General features: G+C 47.1%; 1 protein-coding gene across 5 annotated transcripts in view; it reads left to right on the forward strand.

Annotated features, from left to right (window-relative positions):
- REEP1 (receptor accessory protein 1) overlaps positions 1–16,069 on the forward strand; it is a 67,556-nt gene that overhangs the window by 16,876 nt on the left and 34,611 nt on the right. For all 5 annotated transcript variants that reach the window (XM_057415535.1, XM_057415536.1, XM_057415538.1 and 2 more), the window contains exons 2-4: positions 9,931–10,003; positions 12,608–12,684; positions 14,725–14,845. In XM_057415535.1, coding sequence (XP_057271518.1) covers positions 9,931–10,003; positions 12,608–12,684; positions 14,725–14,845 — 271 coding nt within the window. The remainder of the gene's footprint in view (positions 1–9,930; positions 10,004–12,607; positions 12,685–14,724; positions 14,846–16,069) is intronic.

Here is a 16,069-nt window from a genome sequence, read left to right on the forward strand (position 1 = left end):
AATGATAGATCATGCATTACCATAAAGCCATTGTGTTTCACAGCAAGGCTGCTCAGTTAATGACACGAAGCCTTACACTGTGGGTGTGTGGCTGTAGAGATAAGGGAAATGGAGCTGTTCTACCAGCTCACCAAAAGTGACTAAGAGAATAAAAGCAAGAGGTGCTTGCAAGCATCTCCTCTCCCTAGCCCCTTCTTTTAAAGCTGCTAGAGAGTTAAGATGATGCGGTGCTATTCTTCACACACTTCCCTTGGCGGTCAAGTTCTGTTTCACAAAGGTTTGTTCTACCACAACAGCTCATTTCGGGGGGCTAAAAGAGCATCTTCAGAGGGCTGCTGTAGAGCAACATCTGTTATTGTCACACCAGGACCTCGGATTAGCTCCTTGGGGACAGCACCGCTTGCAAAGGAAAGGGTGATGTGGCTGAGCAAGAAGGTTCTCCGAGCAGCAGGGAAAAGTCTCCTCCTTGTTCAAGGAGTGGGAGCCTGGATGCTCTGGACCGTCAATACAGGATTGATTTAGAACAGGGGTGGCCAGAAGGTTGAGGAAAGTGTTTGTTCCCCTCTGTTTGGCAAGCATAAGGGAGTTTCTAGCTGGGGTTTTGTGTCCCATTTGGGTCTCTCTAATAGAAAGAGGGCACCAGAAAAGCACAGTGAGTCCAGTGGAAAGGGACTGGAGCACATAGGGCATCAGGAGAGGTGAGTGGGATGAGTTTGTTCAGCCTGAACAAGAGATGGTGAAGGGCAAATCTTACTGCTTTCAGAAACAGGATGGGTTGTTACAGAGAAGTAGAGCCTGGCTTTTTGTGGAGGTGCCCATGGAAGGGTGAGAGCAATGGAAACAGGTTGTAGAAAAGGGAATGTTTTTTAGATATAAGGAAAGAATTCTTCAAAGCCAGGGTGAGCAAACATGGAGCAAGGCTCCAGAGATGGATATACTGCAAACCTGAGTGTGCAGGACCGGTGTAAACTCCAAGCTGGTTTGGATTAAAGATTGTAGAGGTCTCCTCTTAACTAAATTGCTCTATGATTCTAATCTAAAGGACACATTTCTGCTTCTTACCTTTGCCATTTTTTCACTTGAACAGTAGCATTCGAAATGCTGTCACATGGGTTTTGTTCTTTCTCTTCTCAGATGGGGCAGTGTGGGGAAGAAAGGTGTTGACAATAGTTTGGGCTTTCTTAATGTCTAAACTGCTGTTTGTTGATAAGGGAGAAAATGGGCTGGCAGTTTATGTCTGAAGTTCTCTTACTCTCCACTAAGCACTATTGATGAAGCTCCTTGATAGCACAGAAGCCAAAATGTTGGGCTGTCCTAACAACATACAAACCAATATGGGCTGTCCCCTATATTCAGGGGATTCAGTAGGCATTTTACATCCTGTGGACTGGTATGTGAAGGAGGAAGATGTCATGGGACAGCCCCAAGAGGTGTCAGACCAGGCTATCCTTTAGGCTCCCCTGCCTGCTGGTTTTTATCCCTTATCCCAACCCTGTGATTTGACATTAACCACTAAATGTTCTGGTTTCTTCTTATTAATTTTAATTAGAGGCTAATAATTTTGCTGGTGGTTGAAGATGCATTCAGAGGAGTAGCCAGAAGCTCTGGTTGATTATTCATTAGTGATCTGTGGCTTCAGCACAGCCTTGTCTCTTTCTGGTTTCCATTATGTCTAGGGTAGGCTGGAGGCTGCTCTGTATCAGTTCAGCTCCAGCTGGAGATCTCCCCCTCCTGTTTATCTCAACTGTACCATGCGTTTCATTAAAGTACCCTTACATATAAAATGGAAGGATTAAAAAGGATGCATGAAATGAGAAATGACCCTGGGGGAAAGAACTCGATTAAAGTCACACTAGAAATCCTTGTTTAATGCATAAGAGAAAAAAAAGTAGAAGTCTTTTTCAAGCTGTATGACTGTATCTTTACTTCTTAGGCAGAAATTATGCAGACCCCAGTAAAAAAGCAGGTGCCAGACCCTCCCTGAAATGAAGAAATAGCAGCCTGTGTCCGTGGGCCATAAAGAGAAGGTGGTTTGCACAGCCCATGAACTCCCTGCAATGTCACAGCTGATATATATAGCATGTGACATTCTGATACCCTGATTAACCGAAGCAGTGAGATGGGCTGAATACTCCGAAATCACCTGTAGAATCATCTTGCCTTAGGTTTCCTGTGCTCTTGCTTTCAAACTGGGTGCTCTTCATGTCTGAGTGAGCTTCCTGTAGCATTTCACCTGGGTCTGAGCAGCATTATCATTGAAAATAGACTTAAGACACTAATGAAGTAGAAATCAATGCAAGTGCAATCAGCTTTGATACTCAAGTCATTAACATTTGTATTGCGCTTTGAAATGTGTCCTTGAGATGTTTCCAAGGTGGGTGTGGGGTTTGTTGTTTGGTTTTTTTTACTTAACTAAGAGTTAGATACCAGCTCTGAAACACAGAGCTTATGATTGAGCTGGGTCCCACGTGGTTTCAGTGTGGCTGCTCTTTCCAGGTGTTTGGTCTTCTAGTTTTCCCTGTTAATGTTCCACAGTCATATGGAATCCAAGAATGGTTTGGGTTGGAAGGGACCTTAAAGCTCATCCAGTTCCAACCCCTTGCCATGGGCAGGGACACCTTCCACTGGAGCAGCTTGCTCCAAGCCCCAGTGGTGTAAGGAGTTGAGGTCACTTACTGATGGAAGGAGTTATGCTGGTTATTGTTCATCTACTAGCAAAGTCCGGACAGTAGTAAGGTTTCTCATGCCTGATAGCTCTTCCTGTACCAAGCTGCTCTCCTTGCCTACTGTAGAGATCTAACCAAGGTTTTCATCCTCTCCCAAGAGTTTTGGTGATCTCTGAGACCTGGTGCTACTCAGAGCAGCTTTGGGACTGCTTGATCCATTTCTGTGGGTTGAACCGTTGGTAGCCCAAGGGGAAGGCAACATTTTACATGGTTTTAGCTGAATGGCTGGTCCAAAAAGGACCAAATTGATTTTTAAATTACATCAGTTAGCTAAAATACCCAATGTACTTAGTTAAGCACTTCTGGTAATATTCTGTCTCTGGGAAGTAACATTACCCCAAGGAGCTCATGTTGCAGTTAATTTGGATGAGTTATAATTTGATTTGATTTGTTATTTCTGTTCTCTGTCCCATGAGCACAACACTAGAAGTCTAAATCTCTTGTGCAGTGAGGAATAGACAAATAAGAGCTTTTGTCTTTCTCACCAGCCCCTCAGACCATGGTGGCACTTCTGGTTTGGTGGTGAAAGTCTGAACTGAGCTCTTGGATACGCGGAATGTAGGATTATGCTTGAAGTTGGCATTTCTGGAGGTGTTTAAGCTTCCTAAATGTTCATTCAGAGAGCACCAGTGAAAATAACTCCAAAACCATATTTGCAGCATAATGTCTGTGGTTTTGTGTGAAAATAAAGCAGAGCTGCTTTGTTGCTATGCAATCCATACTTGATACCTTTTTTTAACCTAGAAATGAGTTTGGTTGGGTTATATGTTTCTTTCTGTTCCTTTTTGAACCACGAGCCTGCCATAAATCTGTAGGCTAACTCACAATACAGATCTTTGCCCATCTGTCATCTCTGGAATATAATGTCAGCGCTGCTAAAAAAGCCTTTTTCCACATAAACATCCCCCTCTCCAGAATCAGGAAAAGCAGCCCTTCCCATCTAAACCATACCATTTTGTTTTCAAATTGCCATTTATTTGGCTTGGAAAAGGCCAGAGCTCTCAAAGCAGGAGAGGGAAAACATCAGGGACACGCACAGATGCTAAGCCTTTTTGGAGCTGTGAAGCTGGGTGAAGATGTGACCCGGTCACATAGCTGGGAATGTTTTCTCCTCTAAAAGGCACAGATTCGATTGCCCTCAGCATCACACTGTGATGAATTATTTCTGCTCCCCTGAAAGGGTCTAATGAAGCAGTGGGAGAAGGCTCAGTGCCCAGGACCGCTTTCTCCTGCGGGTCCTGCTGAGCCAAAGCATGGAGAGGGGAGGAGCAGCAACAGGGCAAATGCCTCTGATGGGGCCCACGAAACATTATCTCTTGCAAGCAGCTGCTCAGAGCCTCATGGTGTTCCTATCAACATAGAGCTCCTCACCCATGGCTTGGGGCCCCACACCAGCAATGCATGCTCTCCATGTAGACACATAGCCTCAAGGGCAACCAAACTCATCATCAGCCCACCTCCACTGGGCCAGGCAGCATGCAGTAGAGCAGACTGGCTTAGTAAAGCCATCTACCTGCAATAAATCTGCTTCCTAAAATAGCTGCAGGGCTGTGGGGTATTTTTGTAACAGCTACACAGGCCTGTTATGAGGGACTGTAAAAAAGACTTTGAGGCATTAGCCTGAGTGCAAACTGGTGCAATTCTGCCTGACTTTGAAGACAGCCGTGAACAATATCCCTGTGAAGGGTGAAGTACCTGCTTCACCTTGCTCGGGCTTTAAATAAGGTGCTCAAGGGTGTCAGTGTAAATATCAACACTGTGGGACCCTTCACTGCTGGTAGCTTTAGTAGGAATGTGAGGTTTTAGTAGTCATCACGTGCATTACCTTAATGTTTTACAAGGGCTCGCCATCAGTAGTGTTGCTATTTTAGCGTTTCTTGTCTTGTGCCTCCAACAAGAAGTGGGGAAAAGGAACTCACATTTACCTTCAGTACACAAGTCTGGATGTAGAATCTCAAGGGGAGTAATGGTTGTGTGATAGCTCCAGGCTGGCCAAGGCCACTTCCTCCACCTGCCTCCCTCTCCATGTCTCTTCGCCTCTCTGCCTGGCCATCTTCCAGCCCCTGTGAGTAGTGCCCTGGTCCCAGTGGGAGAGGAGCGTGTGCTGCTTTGGGAAGATCCGGACTGCTTCAGTTAGCAGCAGTAAGGACAGCCCTTGCTCTTGGTATTTCTGCTGGAAGGAGAGTCAGGCATCTCTTTAGCCCACAGTTACTCCAAGAGCAGTGATCAGGATTTGCCAGCCATTAGGTCACGTTAACCCAGACCAAGTGTTCAGTTTGCTTCTGTAGCCTGGTCTGTCCTGAGGGTGTCAGGACCCAGCACCTTCCTTGGGGGGTGTTTTTGCCACTGAGGCACCATGTGCTGTTGGTACCCTCAGTGCATCAGGCTGGCATGGTGGGTACCCACATCTCCTGGGCCCCAGCGTGGGGATGGTGTCAGCCGTCATCCTGAGGGTGAACAGGCAAATCCTAAATAGCAGGACCTACTCTGATGCAAAATGACCACAAAGAATCCTCAGGAGCCATCCCCAGGGAATAGCAACCTGGAGCCCCCACTGCAGCTGGTGCTTCCTCCACCCCATTCCCTTCTTGGATATCAGGCATTTGACGTGTCAAAGGGCTCACATTAACCCTATCCCTGACCACGTGCACTGCTTCTTTCCCCATCCCAGCTGCTGGCTTTAAACTGGGAGCCTTTGGTGCAGATAAGTGCTGTTTATATTTAATCTGTGGCACTGTGTGAGCATTAATTAGGATTACTGATAAGGAATGCAAACCTATTGGCACCCTCCTTGGTGGTTTCAGTGAGGAATGCTGGCATGGTGACAGCTCAGCTGCTGCTCCGTGCGCAACAAGCACGCGATAGCCAGTGAACATGTTGAGGAAATAGGCAATATTTCAGTGATTCCTAAATGTGTCCATCCCTGTGAGCAGGAATTTGCCATCTTGGCTGCTGTGTGCCAATGATACGGAAATATTAGTTTATTGATGGGCAAAACAAGGGCTGTTCTGTTCGTGTCATGGTACTGTGATATTTGGGCAGCCCAAACACTGCTGGTGGCTTGGTAACTACATGAGCAGAACTTGGACGGTTTGGGATGTGGTCGGCACGTTTGGAACAGTGGATTACCAGCCAGAAAGCACCTGTGTGGTTAAAAATACTCAAGAGAATGGATGTGCACTTCTGGAGGTAACCTGAGTCCTGAGAACCGCTGAGAGTCCTTCATTTGTTTCCGTGGCTGCTGTATGGAATGTGGGAGTGAGTTTTACAGGGAAGTGAGTGTAGGACCAGGGCTCTCATGAGGAAAAGAGCATCACCGAATCATCAAGACTCAAGATGTCAAATGGGGCCCTCCCAGGTCCTGGTGGCAGCTCTGATGCTGATCCTCAGGATAGAAACTAGATACTGATAGGAATAGTGTCATGTTGGGTTTGTTCAGCCTGGAGAAGAGAAGGCTCCTTAAGGGGGAGACCTTAGAACATCTCCAGTGCCCAAAGGGGCTACAGGAAACCTGGAGAGGGGCTTTGGACAAGGGCCTGTAGGGAAAGGACAAGGGGAATGGCTTTAACCTGCCAGAGGGGAGACTGAGATGAGCTCTTAGGCAGAAGCTCTTCCCTGTGAGGGTGCTGAGGCTGGCACAGGGTGCCCAGAGAAGCTGTGGCTGCCCCATCCCTGGCAGTGTTCAAGGCCAGGTTGGACACAGGGGCTTGGAGCAAGCTGCTCTAGTGGAAGGTGTCCCTGCCCGTGGCAGGGGTTGGAACTGGATGAGCTTTAAGGTCCTTTCCAACCCAAACCACTCTGATCTGGGTTAGCCTGTGCTCTGTGATGGTCAGATCATGCACCAGCAGATCTGGAGAAGGAATAGAGGGATGCAATAGTCAAGGCTGGCTGCAGCTGTACTGGTTAAGTAGAGACAGGAGGGGGTTTGGTGATGGTGCAGCTGCTCCCTTGGAATACAACAGGGATCCCTGAAGAAGAGCCAAGAGTTTGGTTGCTTTAATAGTTCCCCTGATAAGCAGGAAACCCCACAATATGGGAAACTTTGTCCTTTCCTGTCTCATTCAGTGATGAACTTGAATAGTGAAAACCAAACCCAACCTCCAAATCCTATGTAATGAACTTACATAGATGAATAGCGTTGGTCAGTCCCACAGATTAACTCCTGGTGGTAGAAAGGATTTCTCCCCTCCTTTATGACTTGGTTCTCCCGATTCAGTTGAACATCCCCTTACACTGCATCAGGAGCAGATCACCTCAGTTATTTCCTTGCTGCAAAGAAGCAACTGCAGCACTTCCAGTCACTCTTACAGACCTTCCCTGGTGCCCTTCTCCCTTCCCCTTCTGCCTCTGCTGTGTCCCTTTTGACAAGCAGTGACCAGAAGCACACACTGTGGTCCAGATTGGGGATTACTGCTGTGCCTAATAGGATTAGAAGATTGTCAGCACTAATCCTTATCCTGTTCTTTAGGCAGACTAACCTTTTACTTAGATGTTTGCCTCCCCTTGCACAATTAGTTGACTCCTCAGTGATTTCTCTCCAGCTGCTGTTTTGTCCTTTTGCGAGGCCATTATAACGGATGCAGATCTCCATGGGGCTGGAACTGGATGATTTTAGGGTCCTTTCCAACCCAAACCATTCTGTGATTATGTGGTGGGGCAGAGTCTACACGAAAGAGGCTGGGAAGGAGACTTAGACAAGGAATGGCTTAGTGGCTTGGGCAGAGAATCAGCCTTGGGTTTGTGTATTGCGTGCAGAGGGAATGATTTGGCAATGGGGATGAAGGAAGGCAGGAATCAATGGGAACTGATTACATAGGACACTTGGATGAGGGGGAAGAGAGAAGCATTGTTTTCACAGGGGACAGGAACTGTAGGAAGAGATACAGGATTGAGATGGATATTTGAATTAAATCAATTGTATGCAAGACAGTAACTTCAGGAGGCTTTTTGGAACAGACCTATGTGCAGGTATTTGCCTCCAGCCCCTGAAAATGCTTTACAGAAGTGCCTAAACATCTTGTGTCTTTCATTTGTAGGGAGTACCCAGAGGTTAAGGGACTTCAGGCCACATAATAAGCCTCAGCAGTGACAAGACTGGAATCCAGCATTCCTTGAACTGTGTTCAGTGTGGTAAAGCACAGCAGTAATAAATGTCCATATATGCACACAGCACACTGCAAGGCAGATGAGTGAAACCCTCAATCTCCAATTTAGGGAGAGCACATCACCTTATTTACTGCCCCTTGCTCCGCAAACGCAAAATCACTGTGCAGTTTCATTCCCTCACCGGGTTCTGTTCCAAGCATTTATTGTCTGCAACTACTTCTTTTCCAGGCAGCCTGTAAACTGTTTGCTCCTTCAGGATCCAGTTGCTTTCTGTTACCAGAACAAACTGAGGAAATGAATATCAATCACTCGGTGACTCTTTGCAGGAAATAAAAGCGTGAGATAGCAGCCAAGCCAAGGAGAAAGGACAGCAACGCGGTACTTATAAGGAGAGCCAAAAATGTTATTCGTGTGATTGCTGAATATTATAGAGCCTTCTTCCTTTTGTGAGCTCTGCCTCCTTTGGGTTAGGTCCTGCTCCTATATTTGTTAGGGATATTTGTTAATATCTTCGGTGAGAACAGGATCAAGCTATTGTCTCTCTGTTCTCCCTTGCCTTCACCAGTGTCACTGTTAAGATACAGCAAGGGACAAAAATACTCTTGGCTTCCCAGAATCTGAGCATTTGGATCTCATCCTTGCATACAGCACAGTGAAATGGGTTCAGAGCTGCCTGCTTCCAGCAAAGCTTTTTGAAGCCAGCGTGAAGCCTCTGTAAAACACTGTCTCTCCTCACTCAGTAGGTGCTTTACTGCAGTCTGCATTGTGCCTCAGGTTCTCTAAGCTATGCTACAGTAAGCATGATGGAGCACAGGTCACTGCTATGGAAATCAGGATGTGTGCTGGCTCACCCCAGTCTTCCACAAATCCCTTCTCCAGCTCCGGGAAGCACGAGGTACACCATAGCCCGGAGTATTAATATTTAATGTCTTAGGCACATAATGGACTCAGCTGTAATTATGAGTCCCACAGCATGCAATTGCTACTGGCAGGATGCAAAACATGACTGCGGGTCCATGAGGCTCCACCATTAGGGACTGAAACATTGATTGTTTCCATTCCCAAGAGCTGCAAATCCAGATGTATGAGCTTAAAGCAGAAGCTTCCATGGGAAGGTTGGGAGCCAATAAACATTCCCCTGCAATGTATTACATTTAGACTTTGCAGCATCATCCTGCTGCATTGAATAAAAGTGAGTGAACCCTGGGCAGGGCAGAGTGGTTTTGACAAGCCTATGCTCATGTCCAGAATAATCCAAGTGAATAAGCATTTAGGCAGTGATGCAGAGAGGAGTTGGTGTAGAAAACCTCCCAGTGTTCTCTTCTCAGTAGTGCTATTTTTAACTTACAGATCCCAGTTCCTTTCTTACATGAACTCTTGAAGCTGGCAGCATCCCTTTCAGACTTGGAAATGAAAGGAAACCGAAAGAACAGGAAAGCTGGCATTTTTGGGCCTATTGGCACATCTTGGTGGGCAGATTCTCCTCCTTTGAGCCCGAATTGACTTTACCAAACAGGGCAGGGCTTTTCCCTGCAGCAGATTTAATCACAGAACCATTAGGGTTGGAAGGGACCTTTGGAGATCATCTAGTCCAATCCCTCTGCTAAGAGATAAGGCCCCAGCATTCACACCTCTTGTGCCAGCAGAACTTGGATCCTGCTTTACTGTGTTTGCCAGTTCTTCAGGGTATTGAACAGAGGTGGAAGGGAATGTAGGGAGATGGTTCTCGTTAGGAACTCCTGTATTCCTGGTTTCACAGGAGGCTGTTTGGAAATCACAGGAGGTCCGTGGTCTTTCTTGGTTTGCTTTGGGGTTGGATGTTTTGTTTTGTATGTAATACTAAGGTACAGGTATGGAAACCATTGCAAAAGGGGAGTCAGCCTGAATCCCTGCTCTTCATTCATGTCTCTGGCAATAGTTTCTCTGGATTTAGTGGTGCAAAATCATCCCTGTACTGTATTTGGTGCACTCAAGCTTGAATCAAATCCTCGCACTTCTTACAGTGCAACAAACACATTTAACAGACAGGAAAAAGAAATTAAAGGTTTCCCTGAGACAGGAAATCAATCTAACCCATTTGTTGTTTGGTTTTTTCCAGGCTTATATTTGGCACTCTTTACCCCGCGTATTATTCCTACAAAGCCGTGAAATCAAAGGACATCAAAGAATATGTGAGTAATGAGGTTTGGGGCTGTGCTGCAGGGTTTGTTTTCTTCCTCACCACTTTGTGAAGGTGTTGCCTGTATACTGGGAAAGCTCATAAACCAGTGCAAGGGGAAGAGTGGCCTGAAGATGGACTGGCACAAGTCTCAAATAAGGAGACCTGGGTTTGTGCTTCTGGCTCCTCTGCTGAGTTGATGTGCTCTTTGACAAATGTATGCTGTTTCTATGGGGTTGTGAGCTAAATATGGTCAACTTAAAAGGTGTTTGGCACGCAGAGCTTTGCCTGTTTTCCTTTTGTTTCTGAAGAGCAGCATAAATCAAAGCCTTTTCAAAAAGCCTTGAAGCTTGAGCTGCTTATTCAGAGCAAGGATCAGAGGAGGAAACTTGAAGCACATAGGACTGAATCCTCAGATGGAAACATCCTTCTGTGTGGAGTGACCTATTTACAGGCAGATCTGGTTGTGCTGCCTCATCCTCTGGCTGAAAGATCTTCCCTGGGCCCAGTTTCTAAAGGCATATGGGGCCACCAAGGGAAAGTGCGATGTGGGAGAATCAAACCCGCCTGGATGCTGTTGGTCTCCTGTAGGACTTGTAGTGCCCCTCACAACCTGAGTTCTGTTGCACTGAACCTGACTCAGCCTCCAGATCTCGACTCTTCCATCCTCTCAAGATCCCAAGGATAACAAGCCCGTTTTCTCCTCTGGCTAACACCATAGATGGGTATCCCTTTAAGTCCTTGCACCAGCTCAAACAGGGGCTCACTATGCCTGCTGAGATTTTCCCTTTCTTTCAATACCCTCCTTCAGTTAATGGTTGGGATGTTCTGAGAATCATTAAGTGTGGCAGAACACATCAGATACCTACAGCAAAATGTCCCTGCAGCCCTTGCACAGCTTTGCTGCTCAAGGTTTGCACATCCTCTGCTTGGAAAGGATGGAGACGTGTGCTGGCATCCCCAAACGGTGTCTGCCACTGATACTTAATGTTTCCATAGCCCCTTTCTGGAAAGTATTTTGCTGAAGGGTCCAATTCCTGTTGGGAATTCAATTGCAAATGAAGAACTCCCACCGGACACATGGGGTCATGACCCAAGTGTGAGACCTGCTCTGCACTTACAGTCATTTCTCAGTTGTGGCAGCACCTCTATTAGTGTCTGATGAAATAACCCGAAGCAGTGGCAGTTTACACTGACCCAGTACGAACCTTCATCTCTTGCTCCAGATAATATGGCTGCAGTTTACTTTGATTAGGAATAGCCATTTTGATAAATGGTGTTTGAGGCGGACCCGAGCCCTTCCACACCAGGTCTTGGTTTGTGTTGAAGTCTGGCTGGCAGGAATGTCCAACTGAGGCTTTGAGTTATGTGGAAAACACTGACAGAAGCTGCCCTGGGAAGGCAATGTTCTCGGGCATTTGACAGGGCCATTCCACTGCTGTCACACCAAATATGCATATAACTAAGTCCCAGGTGAGCAGTTCTATAGCTCTATATGGTGACAGTTCCTCAGGGGATTATTGCAGTACCTGCAGGGAGTGGAGAGAGACTACAAGTACTGTCCCCAGTGCATGGGGAGGGGATGGAGAAAGCCATTTCAGAGCTGGTGAGATACAGATTTTTTGCCACCTCCATCCTTCCTTCCCCAGAGCAGCACCCAGTGTAGGCATCCCCCTTGTACTGCCTTCTTTCCCTTATTCTACTGCAGTTATCCCAGCCTTAGGTAACACTTGGGTCCAGTTCTCTGACTGATTTTCATCAGAATAATTTAGCTGGGCTTTAAATGCCATTTAGTGACAAAAATCCCTAGATCCCTGAATTACTCAAGATCCTACAGTTTCCCTGACCAAGTCACAGCCCCCAAGCACTCTTTCTGTGTCTGTTGCTATCACCACAAAGGAGCCCATCCATAAATCACCCATCAAGCAGTGCACACCCCACTGGAGTTACCATAGTTGAGCACTGACAGCACAATGTATACTTTTACTGCCAGTATGAGGTGAAATGCTCTCGCCCAAGCCCCAGGTAAGGGATTTAAGGTGATTCACTCGCCCTTGTCACTGCAGTGTGCTCAGAGTGTGGATGTGAGGAGGCACCACCAAGTGATGCACACTGATTGAATAAGTCGGGGTGAGTTGATTGTGCTCCTGAGCCCTGGATCCTGGGATGGGCAATTACCTCTTTATCTCTCCCTGGCTGGTTTCCCCTGCTTGTAGATGTTATGCAAGTAAATACAGTTTTTCTTCATTGCAGCTTGGCCAACACCCTAGTGTTCACCTTTGTCAAGATGAGCCAAGTGAGGTTGTAAATGCCCTGTGACAGGGCTGTGGTTCTCTCTGAGGACAGAGCCAGACTGCTCTTCTTTTCATAAGGCCAGTCCTAAAGGCCACAATCTCTTGCTTCCCAAGGGTTTGTGTGGAAATCTGATGTGTTATGTGCTGAGGTGGGGCATTTCGCGATCTTCAAGTCCATAGTAACTGTTAAACACACAAGGGGGAGGTGGGAAGAACCAGAACACTCTTTTTTTTCTGTGGGAGTTACTCTGTGCATTTGTGCCTGTAAGAGATAGTTCAAGGCCCTTGGGGGAGAATGAACTGATGCTGGTTTTGCCTATCAGGTCAAATGGATGATGTACTGGATCATATTCGCACTCTTCACGACAGCAGAGACATTCACGGACATCTTTCTATGCTGGTGAGCACCACGAGGGAGAGGGTCTTTGCAATGAGGTGGAAAGAGAATGGAGACGTTTAAAAGTGAGGTAAAAAAGGGGCACAAAAGTTGCACTGCTTCCTGAGCATGGGGTTCACAGCTTCAGGTGCATAGAGGTCTTTTGTCTGGAGGAGCCGTGCTTCCTGCCTCAGTGCTGCCACAGGGAAAGCAAGAAAGAAGATGGAATTGCTCAGTGAGATCTCATTAGTGAGAAATCATTACAGGAGGTTGTCCCCTGCATGTCAGAGAGGCTGATTGTTGAGTTGGATGCTTGCACACATCATCACATAAACAACAGTAGCTTTAGCTACAGGCGTAGCTCTAGACTTACCTACCTGTGTCCTACAGTACATACACAGACTGTAGGGACCAGGCAGATACAGCCCTACAGCACAGGACTCTGTAGGTTGCTGCATGAGTGGTTGTTCCTGGGATGTTTTGCCATTCCAGCCTAACCAGGCCAGTTCCTGGTTAGGTTTATGGTTGGATGGAGGACAGTGACAGTCCGTATTGATGTGAGCTCTGGTACCAGGGGAAGATTCCTGGTGACCTCTGTCAGGATAAGAGCGCATACATACCCAGTTATCAGCTTCATAGACTCGCATCATAGAATCACAGCATGGTTTGTGTTGGAAGGGACCTTAAAGCTCATCCAGTTCCACCCCCCTGGCCATGGGCAGGGACCCCTTCCACTAGAGCAGCTTGCTCCAAGCCCTGTCCAACCTGGCCTTGAACACTGCCAGGGATGGGGCAGCCACAGCTTCTCTGGGCACCCTGTGCCAGCGCCTCAGCACCCTCACAGGGAAGAGTTTAATTCCTTAAATTTGGACGCTCAAGTTTGGAAATGTTTGTTGCTGGTTTTAGTAAGGCCTTTCTAGTGTTAACTGGTGAGATGAGCAGGCTTCAGGATGAGAATCCAACTGTAATGCGTGGTCCTCACCTAAAGCCTGTTCCTGCATAGCAGTGCATGCGTCTAGTGAGTCCTTCAGAGAAAGGGAATTGGGGGTACTTGGCAACATGTCAGATCTGTTTAACAGGGTATAAAAGACATCATTGTGTCTCTGTCTAATTTACATGCAAAGCTACCTCCACTGTGTTCCTCTGGAGCTTTGTTTTTGGAGGATGTATTATGTGGGTCTCAGGAGGAATGACAGAGGGCTCATCCAGCCTGTGAAATCGAGTATGCTGCAGAGATCCTCAGGGAGGTGTTAGACCAACCTGGCACATCCATGCTTGGAGCAGAGCATCACTGAGGCCCATTGGGTCAGGCCTGGGTGCTGTATGGCCCAGCTGGCTCTGTGATGGTGCTGTGCACAGTCTGGGTCCAGCTGCACACCCATCATGGGGTCTCTGTGTTGCTCTTGCTTGCCTGTGAAGGGTAGCATTGATTCATCACATGAGGATGCTGTTTGCTGGCCAGCCTTGAGCTCTAGGCTTTCTCCTCCAAAAGAGAGTCTGGATCATCTAATCCCAAGAAGTCCTTGGCTTGATGTTACAGCTAAAGGTTGTCCTGTTGGCAGTTAGTCTCCTGTATACTTTACAATGTTACCTGAAAGCCACAGTGTGGATCTGCACCTTTATATTGCATGTTGCATGGGCAGCAAAGGTTCTTGTATTCCAGTTTCAGGCAGATAAGAGTTATCTTAAAAGCAAAAAGGCAGAGAGATGAAAGGTACATAAATATATCCATGCAACATTGATTTGCTGGTTTGCTCTTTGCTCCCTCATAATGACTGGGGATGCTATGAAGGCAGCATCTGTGCTCTTTGCATATAGAAAGGTCCTCTTATCACACAGCAGAGTCTCTTTCAGACCAGTAAATAATGGCCCTGATACCCAAGTAAAGCTTTACCCACATGCTAGTTGAGATGTCTGTAAAGGTGAGTGGATATATTCTGGCCTTTGGACTTCTCAGTAAGCAAAGGCTTCCCTAACCAGACCGACCAGTCCCTTCCTGTGCTGAGCATCTCCAAGGGCAGTGGTTAAATTGGGAGTGGACACTAATAGCTCTTTTTCTCCTAGGTTTCCATTCTACTATGAACTCAAAATAGCTTTTGTAGCTTGGCTGCTGTCTCCGTACACAAAAGGCTCCAGCCTCCTGTACAGGAAATTTGTTCATCCAACACTGTCTTCAAAAGAAAAGGTAATCACAGGTGCCTGGATGGAGCAGATCTGCAAAGTGTTTACTCCAGTCTTCCTGTCACTCATTTTCACTGGAGGACTGGGAGTTGCCGATTCTCTTCCCCTATCATTTGACCATCTCCTTTGGTTGGTGGTTTTGTTCTTTGTTGAGTATTTCAATACTGGCATCTGTTCAGCACGCTCACACGTATTAGCTCATCTTTGTGCACTTGAGACGTTGGGAGCGAGGGGGATAAAAATACCTCCTGAGCTGCTTTGCACATACTGGCTGGATATAGCTGAGTGCTGCGTTGTGGCTGGGTGTAACAGAGAAACAGGGGCTGGCAGCCAGGGCTCCTTGACTTTGTTAGCAGCTCTGCCTAAAACGTTGTGCAGCACTAAAACGAATAGCCCAGCCTCTCTCAAACAGGCTTAGCAAGCACTATATAGCCTGCTGAAGTAAGGCATGCAGCATGCTCAGGTCCTGGGTTGAGAAACGTCTTGGGGGGAGGCAATAGAGCTTGGATCATTTGCCTGCCTAAGAGATTCCTGTGGCTGTGAATGGGACACTGTCAGGCAGAGCCATTTGGCTCATGGGAATGCATGGGCCAAGAATAGCCACCAGTCACGTACCAACGTGCAGACTACTGCATTGGCAAGTATGGAAATGAAAGCTCTGTTTAGCCACAGGCAGTGCATGAGCAGTTGTACCTCAGTCCTGTCCAAGGAGGACAGTGGGGATTGATCCCCTGTCTCTCTGCATCCTGGGAACTTCTGCTTTTCACAAGCAGTGCTTGTGCATTTTGGGTTGCCACTTCTTATCTACTAGGAACAGGGAGGGAATCACTACACAGCCAGCAGCTTCTCATGGCCTCCAGTCCCCACTAACCCAGCACATCCAGCACCTCAGTACTGGAAGTCATTGTCATCCATTCTCATCCAGACCCCTGTGTCTTGAGGGGGGGAAGGTGAGGGCAGGAACTTTCATAACCATTTCACTGTATCTTGAGCAGCATGAAATCCAGAAGCTCTGGACCTACCAAGTCCATGGGCATGTTGAAGCTGGCCACTGCAGTGATGGGAGAGATGACTCAGATACTTCTGAGACCACCACTCCTGGCTGCAGAGCAGTACAGCTTCATCTGTCCATGATGCAGTGTCATAATGCAGTTCTTTATGGGGCAATACAATTTGTCTTTAGAGTCCATAGATTGCAAATGGCTCCTGGTCCATTCTACCCAGGTCG

Source organism: Pezoporus wallicus, unplaced genomic scaffold (assembly GCF_028554395.1).
Source record: "Pezoporus wallicus isolate ANWC-B61680 ecotype Strahan unplaced genomic scaffold, APGP_CSIRO_Pwel_v1 contig_8827, whole genome shotgun sequence".
Lineage (NCBI taxonomy): Eukaryota > Metazoa > Chordata > Aves > Psittaciformes > Psittacidae > Pezoporus > Pezoporus wallicus.